At 44.6% G+C, this 11795-nt stretch overlaps 1 protein-coding gene across 1 annotated transcript in view; it reads left to right on the plus strand.

Annotated features, from left to right (window-relative positions):
• The first annotated feature begins 329 nt into the window (after nt 1–329).
• Nucleotides 330–11795, plus strand: part of PIEZO2 (piezo type mechanosensitive ion channel component 2) — a 446101-nt gene continuing 434635 nt past the window's right edge. The window contains exon 1 of the mRNA XM_077778264.1: nt 330–393. Within this exon, the coding sequence (XP_077634390.1) occupies nt 330–393 (64 nt within the window). The remainder of the gene's footprint in view (nt 394–11795) is intronic.

An 11795-nucleotide genomic window follows, 5' to 3' on the forward strand; every position in this document is an offset into this window, starting at 1 on the left:
GTGGCCCCGTCCAGGGCTCTGGCCCGGGCCACTCGCTGAAGAAGCCGCCGCCAACGGATTGGGGATTTCACACTTCATGGGCCGGCGGCGGGGGCGCCGGGCGCCGGGCGAGGGGGCAACCTAGAGCCTGGTTAGGGGTGGCTGAGNGGAGCGGCCAGCCGCCCGGGGAGCGCGCCCTCGGGGCGGACAGCGCGGCGGTCCTCTCCGAGGCGATGCTGCGGGCCACCGGCCTTCCAAGGCCCTAGGTGGACATGGACCTGGCGCCCCAGTCCTAGGGACCCTCGAACTTCGCCACTCTGCTTGGACTCGCCGGACCGACGCAAGACGCAATGGCCTCGGAAGTGGTGTGCGGGCTCATCTTCAGGCTGCTGCTCCCCATCTGCCTGGCAGTAGGTGAGTGCGGTCCTCTGGCCGAGGTTACTTGAGGGTGGGGGGACGAAGGGGGTGCCCGGGGAGGGGGCCAGGCTAACGGAGCTAACCTAAGTTCAGGGTTCTAAGGCTCAGGGACTAGGTTGGGGAAGTCCGCGCCACGGTCCCGGTGCCGGCGGAGTCAGACGCTTGCTGCTGTCTCGAGTGCCACAGCTGGACACTCTCACTTCGCGCGCTGGGACGCACGCTCGGGGTCTCAATGAATGGTCCGGGTGTAGGGTCCTGGCGGCCAGGATCCGCATGTGCTGGAGACTGTTGAATTTAGTCACACGTGGAATTTCTTTCGTGGAGTATTGCCTTGTGCACAAAGGATGCAAATCCAGCTGGAAGGCGGCTGTAAACCGTCTTCCCAGATACAGTGCAGGGTCCTACCGAAGTGCCCTGCGCCCCCCGTCCCCAGACGCACAGCGCATGGTGCATGCAGAAGGTCTGGAAGCCATCTCGCCCCCACCCCGTAGCCCAGCCACAGTGACGGAAGAAGTGGAGGACTCAGGCCATTCTGAAAAGCAAAGGAGGAGGAAGGTACAGGGACACAGTGCCCTGAGGTTGCTCACTTTCTTTTATTCCACTAGAATCCCTGCAACTAAAACGCTGGATGCTGGGGCTATGGAGGACCGAGACCCAGTCCCGCCCTCCAGACACCCGCCCTAACATCTTTAAAGGCTTAGCGAGCCCGACTGGGACCAGGCAAGGGTTAAGGGAAGGCCAGAAGTGAGCCTCTTCGACTCCCAGTAAAGGATCTCACTGTTTCTACAGGGGCCTGCTGAGTATTAAAAGCAACTGGGTGCCAAGTCTAAAGACTGGCAGCCTGCTTGGAGTGAGAGTTTCTGAGTTTCTTCTCTAATAGAAGGTGCCTGTTTGGCTGAATCCCACTTCTAGGAATGACTGACAGCACCCCAACTTTTCACTTCCCCACCAGAGCTAGAAAACAGAACACCTTTTACCAGTAGCAACTGCATTTACAAAGAAAATGTGGCCTTCGGAGAAAAGACCACCTTTTTGCAGTTTGCTATAGGGTTGAGGGCTCAAGATCACACCTGTGCTAAGGGTTTTATTTGTGCGAGTAATCGACAGGGGGGCTCTAGAGTGTTTCCCGAGGGTCAATCCCAGCTACCTGGGAGGATTTTGGAGTTGAGTATTAATGCCACAAACTCCACGGAAAACCAAAGAAAGCTTTGAGGTGGAAATAGTCTGCAGCAAAGATGCAAAATCCTTGAGCAGCAAGAGGGGTTTGCGTGCATGTGCCGGTCTTTCTTTGCCATTTATTTGAGTTTCAAGGCAGGACCATTTTTCAGGGATCTTCCTCCTTAATAATCACGCATGGAGAGGAGGAGTGTAGCGTCCATGAAGTTGATGTGGACTTCTCTCCACCAGTTTGCTTAACTTTGAAAAGGGAAAAGGTTTTGGGAGAGTGACTTGGGGGAAAACAGCACCAGGCTACTTCTGGTGCCTTCCGTACATAGGGTCTGGGCATCTTCTGTGTATTTGAAGCGCCTGGCACCGTGCCTGGCACGTTTACTGTTTGCCCAGTGGAAGCCAGCGCCTGAGTTAAACAAGGGTCTTTCAGTATGAGGGTTGATTTGTGGTTGTCCTTGCAGACTGGGCAGGAGGCCTGGCGAGTGCTCAGAGGGTCAGAAGGCAGGCTCTTCTTCCTTCCCCGACCTCTTCCCGCACCCCTGCTTCTTTCCCTCTCCGCCTCCCCTGGGGCAGCAGCTCCTTGTGGAGTTCTGCAGGTGGTTACCTGCTGCCAGCTCTGTCCACTCTTGCATTAGTGATGTGACAGCAGGGATTATCCGCCGTTTGCCACCCACATTGCTCTGGGCTTCGGCCCTTGCAGAGCTTAGCTCGCCAGCCCGGGATGTTCCGCGGTTGCTGGGGCCCTGTCCTTTCGATATTCCTTGGTGGTCTACACCGCAAAGCCCATCAGTGGGACTGTGGAGCTCTGCCCTGCAGAGGGATCAGGGCGCGCAGCACTGTCGGCTCCCGGCGCCCCAAGGCGCGAGGCGCCAGCCCGCAACTCCAGAGCTGCGCGGAGGCTCCCGGGGTGCAGGGCGCAGCGGGGAGCGCTGCCGGACACCCGGTCCCGGCATGACCCCCGCCCTCTGGCTTGCTCCTCTGCGTCCCGTGGGCCCCGCGCAGTGGCCGGCTCGCGGGACCGGACCTTCCTGGAAGGAGAGCTGCGTCTTCCATGATCTCAAACCCTAGCCCCGGCCTGCCTGCCACCCGTGGCCCACCGGCCTGCTCCCCTAGCTCCCGGGAAAGCCGGAGTCTGCCCGGGCGATCCTCGGCCGCCTACCCTTTCCAGCCCTTGCTTCTGAATTCCCGTGGGTCTTCCGGGCTAACCTGTGCGCCTGTGGGGTCGGGGCGGGGTGGTGGAGGGCGGCGGGCGGTGGAGACCCCCGGTCCGTCTGAGCCTGTTACTTAGGCCACTCTCGTGAAAAGCCGACCTAAGGGAAGGCGAAGGAAGCACAAGGACCTGGGACCTCGCCCCCTGCCTTAGAGGANAAGATTACCACCTCCCAGGGACTAGATACCGTCTAATCATTGCACTTGCAGGGACAAAAAGGCTGGGTAGTTGTCACCTGATTTGGGCATTTCAATTCTAAACAAGAAGTGGATATTTTCAAGGTTATTGGAGGGTTTTCAGGTCTGCCTACTCCCAAGGTGCTACTAAATCAAATAGTCAGGTTTCCCTAATATCCTGGTCACGGAGAGTGCAATGATCTGTTTGCCATTAGAATTGATTTTTACATTTTAGACATCTATTTTTATATCTGGGCAAGGCAGCCTTCAAAGCCAGGCCTTTGCAGAAGCTTGTGTAGTTTTTTTTTTTAATTCTCTGACATTGATGTTGAAACTTTTCTGCACAGATATGCTGTAGCCTTTTTTGCCTAGTGATAGATGTTAATATTAACTGCCATTGTGTTTAAACTGATGCTTGAGGTTTTTCTTTTTTCCGGTAGAAAGAAGTTTACAGAGAAATGATAAGTGAAATCAGACCTTTTTAATGTAGGTTTTATGTGGCTCTTGGGCAAGACAAAAACTATAATTTAGTATAAAATAATATAAATGTTGCTTACCTTCCAAAATGAACATCCAGTGACAGATTTTCCCACATCAGTAACAACTGAACATTTTAAACATCTCCAAAATTATTTACCATTACTTGAGTAACCATTCTGATTTTTTCCTAAAAACAGATACATGGGGCCGGGGTGGCTCAATTGATTAAGCATCCGACTTCAGCCCAGGTCATGATCTTGTGGTCAGTGAGTTCGAGCCCCATGTTGTTGGGCTCTGTGCTGACAGCTCAGAGCCTGGAGCCTGCTTCAGATTCTGTCTCCCTCTTTCTCTGCCCCTCTTCTACTCATGCTCTCTCTCTGTCTCTCAAAAATGAATAAATGTTAAAAAATTTAAAAAATATATACATGGAGAAAACAGACCAAACCTTCCATAATAGTATGAAATCATTAATGGAATAATATCTGGTCATTGTTGAATACTTTAGGAATATTTTTACACTTTTCTTTTAACATGATTGTACTGTCTCACCCATCTTTAAGTAGATGATTTGAGTCTATTCCTGGGTCAGAACTGGATTTGTACATTTTAATTCACTTGCATCTGAGCCATTCATTACATTTTCCCTGGTGTTGCTTGGAGTTTCCTAATTCCTTGCCTAGAAGAGCCCCTAACTTAACCACTGTCAGGGCAGGGGAGGGAGGCCTGGCTTGGACAGAACAGATTGGCCTAAGAGCCACAGAGCCATGGTGGTCTCATACCTTATGCTTCCCCTAAGTGAAGTGACCAGAGCTTAGGAAAGAACAGAGAAGAACAGGGGACTATATAGCACACAAAAAGAATTAACCATCCAACTAGAGCTCTGAGAAGGAAAAAAAAACCCAAAAAACCACACTTGGTTAATTGTGCAAATCCCGGAATAATTTCTTTCTTTTTTTTTTTTAATATTTTTATTTATTTCTAGGAGAGAGAGAGAGAGAGACAGCGCGAGCAGGGGAGGGTCAGAGAGAGAGGGAGACACAGACTCCGAAATAGGCTCCAGGCTCCGAGCTGGCAGTCAGCACAAAGCCCGACGCGGGGCTCGAACCCACCAACCGCGAGATCATGACCTAAGCGAAAGTCGGACGCTCAACCGACTAAGCCACCCAGGCGCCCCTATCCCGGAATAATTTCTAAAATTCCCTTTAGAGAGAGTTGGATAAACATTAGAGCAAAAACACTGAGTTGCTTTTGAAATATGTATGGGTAGGGCTCTCTAAATATAATTATTTTCTCTACAGTATCATATATTTCTCCTTGTGTGGCACATGCCATATTGAAGTCACACTTACACACACCCCAGGAATTCTAGATGATGCATGGTCACAGGTCTCTCCTTTGCCTCTGCTGTAACTCTTGGTGGTAGGAGGTTTGAGCTGCTGGAAAATGCACTCACGGTGTTTAAAGTCACTTTCTTTACCATTACACCTTCTCAGCCTTATCTAGGTGGATGGTATTTATCACTTTCGGAAAGGAGAAAAGTTAGTAGTGGAAAGGGTCGGAAATACATAGTTTAATTCTAAAATAAAGTATCTTGCAAACACAAATGAACAGGGTCATTTTGTTCCAGGAGTCGTGGAAGCTGGAACTCTGTGTCCAGCCTGTGGTTTGTCAGTGTCTACGTTGCTTTACAGGCAATATATATGCTTGTTCGTAGAGATAAGCGGGATGCTTTGAACTTCACCTTTGGGGGTGGAGGTGTTGTGACTTGGCAGTTTCAAAGATCTCTTCACATCCCAGCTCTGCCCTTTACTGTATGATCATACAGTTTTTTGTTTTGTTTTTTTTGCTTGTTTCTCTTTTCTTTCTGTAAAAGGAAGTTATTAATGTCTCCTTCCTTGGGTCATTGTGAGACAGTGGGCACTGCACACCTTGTGTAATGCCTGATACTCTGCAGGTGCTTAACATGGGAAGTATTATTATTGCATTTATATAGATGAGCAGAAGAGCAGGATGCTTGAGGAAATGTCTTAGCAGAATATAAAACTACCAGGTAGTGACATGGATCATAAGGATACTGATATGCGTAGGTGGGATTCATAAGAAAGCAACTCTGTACCTTTCAAATTACTCAAATAAAGTTGGTGTGTGTGTTGCGGGAGAGTTTTTTAATTATCAGGAGTTCTCACACCAGTTTTACTCATTCTACACATGCACAGTTGCATTCTTCTGGTTAAATATGTCCCCCCTAGAATTATGCTGACAGCTTACTTTTGACTTTCTGACGCTACTATGCCACCATCTTTGTCATCTGTAGAATATGATTTTATTTTTCTTTTTTTTATATGGGCATTTTCCTTTTAGATCCTATGCTACTTTAATTGTATATGAAGTTGCGCAGTAACAGTATATCATGTTATAACTTTCCCCATAAATATTCAGGAGAACCTAGAATAGTGTAGGCACACCTGGATATTTAAGAGCAATTGATTAAGAACTCTATGATGACACAATGTATATAATGTAAAACATTAAATTTTGTAACATTTGTAGATTTAAACAGTTGTTTTGAGGATATGGAATCAAGTATATAAAATAAAACAAGTATTCCATTGAATGGGGGCTAAGCACAAAGCTGTATTGGAAAACACATTTAAAGTATTTGGCTGTAAGAGATAAGTGTCTATGAGGCTTATCATATTCACCAGACCCTCTACTTGGCCCTTTCAGACCCATCAGGACATGGCATCTAAGTATCTGTGGAGAGAGCACATCAGACCTTTTTAACAATTTCGTAATTGTCAACTATCCCATAATTATCTAACAGGCATGGAGCACTTAGCTAAATCATTTTTAAAACTTAAGAGTGATAATATAAACTTTAGCATTTCCCCCTATTTATTGGCAGACTTTTGAAAACTATAATAGTAATTTAAAATATGTTTCAAGTTTCCTTCAGCACATACATTTTTTTGTTTGCGTAGTTTTATCATATTGGAATGGTGAAGTTGTCTGATTGCTGTTTTTGAATTCTCCATTTGAATGGTACTGGTAGGCACAATTCTGCATTCAACTAGGATATTGTGGATGGGCATATTTAAACTTTTTGCTATGTGAATTTCAAATTTTTAATATATTTTATTAAAAAAAGAATGGATCTGCTATATTTGCGTGATTAGTTCTGGCTTTCTCTGGGAGTGAAGGTGTGGCTAAGACTTTAGTCCTTTTGTTTTTATTTTATATTTATTTTTCAGTTTTATTGAGAAATAACTGACTCACATCCCTGTTTAAATGTAAGGTGTATATCCTGATGGTGTGATTTGCATATATTATAGAATAACGATCCCCATAGTAAGTTCAGCTAACATCCACCTTCTCAACAGATGCCATACAAAGAAAGGAAAGAAGAAAGAAGAAATATCCTCCTTGTGATGAGAACTCTTAGGATTTCTTCTCTTAACAATTTTGCTGCATCTCACAGAGCAGGGGTAGCTGTAGGCATCATGTTGTCCATTACATCCCTAGTACTTCTTTTTTTTTTTTTTTAATATTTTTTATTTATTTCTAGGAGAGAGAGAGAGACAGCGTGAGCAGGGGAGGGTCAGAGAGAGAGGGAGTCACAGACTGAAACAGGCTCCAGGCTCTGAGCTGGCAGTCAGCACAGAGCCCGACGCTGGGCTCGAACCCACGAACCACGAGATCCTGACCTAAGCGAAAGTCGGACGCTTAACCGACTAAGCCACCCAGGCGCCCCACATCCCTAGTACTTCTACATCTTATTATTGGAAGGTTGTATCTTTTGGCCAACTTCCTCCAGTTCCCCTCCCTCTCCCACTCTCCACCTTTTTTTTTTTTTTTTTTTTTTTACATTCCACATATAAATGAAATGATACAGTGTTTTGTGTTTCTCTGCCTGACTTACTTCGCTTAGCATAATGCCCTCAAGGTTCATCTGTTTTGTTGCAAATGGGATGATTTCCTCATTTTTAATGGCTGAATAATATTCGTGTGTGTGTGTGTGTGTGTGTGTGTGTGTGTGTGTGTGTGTTTCCTTATCTATTCATCCATTCATGGACACTGAGGTGGTTTGCATGTCTTGGCTCTGGTAAATAAAGCTCCTGTGACCATGGGGGTGCACATATCTTTCTGAGTTAGTGTTTTCATTATCATTGGATATGTTCCCAGAAGTGGAATTGCTGGATGATATAGTGGTTATACTTTTAATTTTTTTGAGGACCCTTCCTGCTGTTTTCTGTAGTGGCTGCACCATTTTACAATCCCACCAGCAGTCACAAGGTTCTCTTTTCTTCCCATCCATACCACCATTTGTTATCTCTTGTCTTTTTGTTGATGCCATTCTAACAGGCATGAGATGACATCTCACTGTAGTTTAAATTTGCATTTCCCTAATGATTAGTGTTGAGCATCTTTTCGTGTGCCTGTTGGCATCTTGCATATCCTTTTTATTTTTATTTAACATTTTAAAAAATGTTTTATTTATCTTTGAGAGAGAGATCGAGACAGCATAAGCAGGGGAGGGTCAGAGAGAGAGGGAGACACAGAATCCGAAGACAGGCTTCAGGCTCTGAGCTGGCTGTCCGCACAGAGACCAATGTGGGGCTCGACCCCACAAACCGTGAGATCATGACCTGAGCTGAAGTCTGATGCTTAACCGACTGAGCCACCCAGGCACCCCTTGTATATCTCTTTTAGAAAGATGTATAACCGGGTCCTTTGCCCATTTTTAATTGGGTCATTTGGTCTTTCACAATTGATTTGCGAGGTTCTTTATCAGATAAGTGGTTTGCAAATATTTTTCCCACTGCATAGGCTGTCATTTCACTTTGTTGTTGTTGTTGTTGTTGTTGTTTTTTCCTGTGCAGAAGCTTTTTAGTTTGATGTAGTCCCATGTGTTTATTTTTGATTTAGTTCCTTATGCTTTCGGTGTCATATCCGAAAATTCATTACCAAGACTCATGTGAAGGAACTCCATTCCTATGTTTTCTTCTAGAAGTTTTGTGGCTTCAGGTCTTGGTTTTTAGTCATTGATCATTTTGAGTTAATTTCTGTGAGTGGTATAAGATATGGATTTAGCTTTATTCTTTACTATGTGGCTGTCCAGTTTGTCCAGTTTTTCTAGAACCATTTGTTGAAGAGACATATTTTCTCCATTGAGTATTCTTGGCTCCCTTGTCAAATATTAGTTGACTGTATGTGTGTGGGATTATATCTGGGCTCTTTATTCTGTTCCATTTTTTTGTCTGTTTTTATGTCAACACAATGCTATTTTGATGACTATAGTTATATAGTATAACTTGAAATCAGGAAGTGTGATGCCTCCTGCTTTGTTCTTTCTCAGGGTTTTCTTTGGCTCTTCAGGGTCTTCTGTGGTTCTGTATAAACTTTAGGAGTGTTTTATCTACTTCTGTTAAAAATGCCATTGAAATCTTCATAAGGATTGCATGGAATCTATAGATGGCTTTTGGTGGTATTGACATTTTAACAATATTTATTCTTCCAATCCATGGATGTGGGATACCATTCCATTTATTTGTGTCTTCTTAGATTTCCCTTGTCAATATCTTGTAGTTTTCAGTGTAGAAATCTTTCACCTCCTTAGTATTTTATTGTTAAGTTTTTCCTAATTATTTTTTTGTTTTTGATGCTATTGGAAATGGAATCAATTTCTTTTTTGAAAACTTCATCTTTAGCATTAACTCCTCTTTTAAGGAGTTATTTATCCTGTTACCCAAACTCAGACGGATTCTCCTTTAAGTGCTTTTTTCCACCTCTGAACTCTCCACCTCACTCCCCTCCTCTTCTCTGCCTTTTGACTTGGTTTGGTCAACACCAGGCTCCTTATCTCCCCCCTGCAGCCATCTCTGGCGAGCTCTGTTCTAGCTTTCCCTCCTCTCCTTGTCCTGCACATTTACAATGGTACTGTTGGTGCCATTGACCCTTAGGTGCAGATGCTTTACAAGTCAAGTATCTCGTTCATAGATGCTCTTCTGGCTTTGTCCTTGCTCTTTCATCTCAGTCAACAAAAGGGTTGTGGTTGCATTGGGTTCACATCCTGTGTGTCCTGCAGTATTGGAGGACCTCAGATCTCCATCTTGGTCTCTTGGCCTCCTTCCATCCTTGTCATATGCTGAGCCAGGTGTGACTTCCCCTGCTCAAAGCCCTCCAGAATCAATTCTGCAGTAGTTGGGGCTCTTGTCAGCATCACTGACATTCCAGCCTCGCCTAAATCAAATCAGGCAAAGTGGTGCTGCCATTCCACCTTCCATTCAGTACAGAGCTTGGTCATCAGCCCAGGAAGTTTGTTTTCCTCCCCTGAGAGCAAGTAGATTCTTTTCTCCAGTTGATAGATGATCCTTTCAGCCATTTTAAAGCAAAGGCAATTCTGTTCTTCACAAGTTCTTTTTTTTTTTTTTTTTTTTTTTTTTTTTACGTATATGTAGGTTTCTCAGGGTAGTGAGGGTTAGATAAGATAAACTTTGTATCTCTCACATGATAGTCAAGATGTAGGTGATCCAAAGCTGATATATTAACCATTCTCTAGGACGTTGCCTGGGGAAGCCACCATTGCTGCTACTTTGCAGGTGTTGGATTCGTCCCTCTGGTTCAAGATAGCCTCTTCCCATGTTAACGTGAAGCTGAAGGACGGAACTAAACAGAAAGGTCACTTCTTCCTCACCCGTTAAGGACACAACCTGGAAGTTACATGAATCACTTATATTCTTGTCCTGTTAGCTTGAGTTTAGTAATATTATTTACCTACCTAACTGCACGGAAATCTGATAAATTCATCTTTATTTTGGCTTACAATGAGCTCAGCTAAAAATGGGGGAGATTGGTTGTGTTACAGTGATAGAGAAAGAGAGAATGAATATCAGCATACAGATATCAGTCTGTGCCTCCTGTAGATGAAGGTAATTTAATGTGCTTTGCAGACACTGATTTTCTTACCCACAGTCTTCACTTTGCTTCTAGGACTCTATCTAGACTCAGGTTCCATCAGGTTCTTAAAGGTGAGGTATAAAGTGTGATCCATAAGAGTCCAAAAGAACGGAGTTTTCTAATTTATACAGACAGAAATTTGAGGAACATGTGTACGAATGGGTGTTATGGGTGTGGGATCATATAAAGAAGAACCAGAAGGTTGGATCTGGCCAAATTTATTGATACGGAACCACGAAGAAGAAATTCTGGATTCTCTGTTGTTACACTAGAAAGGGCTATGATGGGTTGGCAGGTTGGCTGGAGCATGGACAACAAAGGTGACCTGCCCTAAATGAAGTTGTAATGCCAGACCAGTCTTAGTATTCTCTAGAGGAATAGATCCAAAGGCTTAGAGAGATTGGAATAATAGAGTGAATTTGTCATGTAAGACCAGCTCACCCACCTTGGTCCAGAGGACACAAGTTTCTCCATAACTGAGAAATAAATTTGTGAGGACACACTCAAAATTCTTGAAGAACTCTGTGGTTGCTCTTCTTTGTAGTTCAAAACTTAGTGGAAACTACTACCACTAACTGGGGATCCTTAAATACTATGGGGATATTTGGGTCCCAGGCACCAAGTAGACCACTTAATTGCCAAGCCAAGATGGGTGTGGTTATCGAAAGGACAGTGGAGTCAAAGCAGTAATCAGAGTAGTCCAACTTGAGGAGACCTTGACCTTTGGCTTGCTGTTCATGGTGCTCCTAGAAGTGAAATCCTGACTTGATCTGTAAATGTGGAAGAGTTCTAGGTCAAGTGAACCATAGTCTGACTTGAATCACTAACCCAGAGTCATGGCCCCTCAATCAATTGCCTGGCTTGAGCCAGTTGATAAACTTAGAATCTTGAGTGAAGGGCTTGTGAGGAACAGAATTGTCTTTGCTTAGAAGTGGCTCAAAGGGCCATCTGTCAACTAGAACAAAGAATCTGCTTGCTACCAGGACAAGAATACAAACTTTCTGGGCTGATGGCTAAGCACTGTATTCAAGGTGGAATGGCAATGATGGTTTGCCTGATTTGACTGAGGGGAGGCTGGAATGTACTTGTGCTGAGAAAAGCCCTAAGTACTCGCCACTCAGAATAGCAGACTAGGTCCCCTTGATGAGGGACCCTCAACACTGCCAACTATACTAGCATTTCACTTTCCCCGCCCTGTTTCTTTGGATGCTTAGTATCTTCACTTAAAGTGTAAGTATATGTGGAAAGATAAGATGACTATTTTGTCATCCACATATTAGTATAAGTTAGTTCAAAGAGCTTATTTTCCCTTTTTCACCTATTCGGAATGGAATGGTCATTTTAACTGAATGGGCAGGCATAGTTGTTAGATGTTGAATATAGATCTGGTCTAGATTGTAAGAATC

Source organism: Crocuta crocuta, unplaced genomic scaffold, assembly GCF_008692635.1.
Source record: "Crocuta crocuta isolate KB4526 unplaced genomic scaffold, BGI_CrCroc_1.0 scaffold26, whole genome shotgun sequence".
NCBI classification, from domain to species: Eukaryota; Metazoa; Chordata; class Mammalia; order Carnivora; family Hyaenidae; genus Crocuta; species Crocuta crocuta.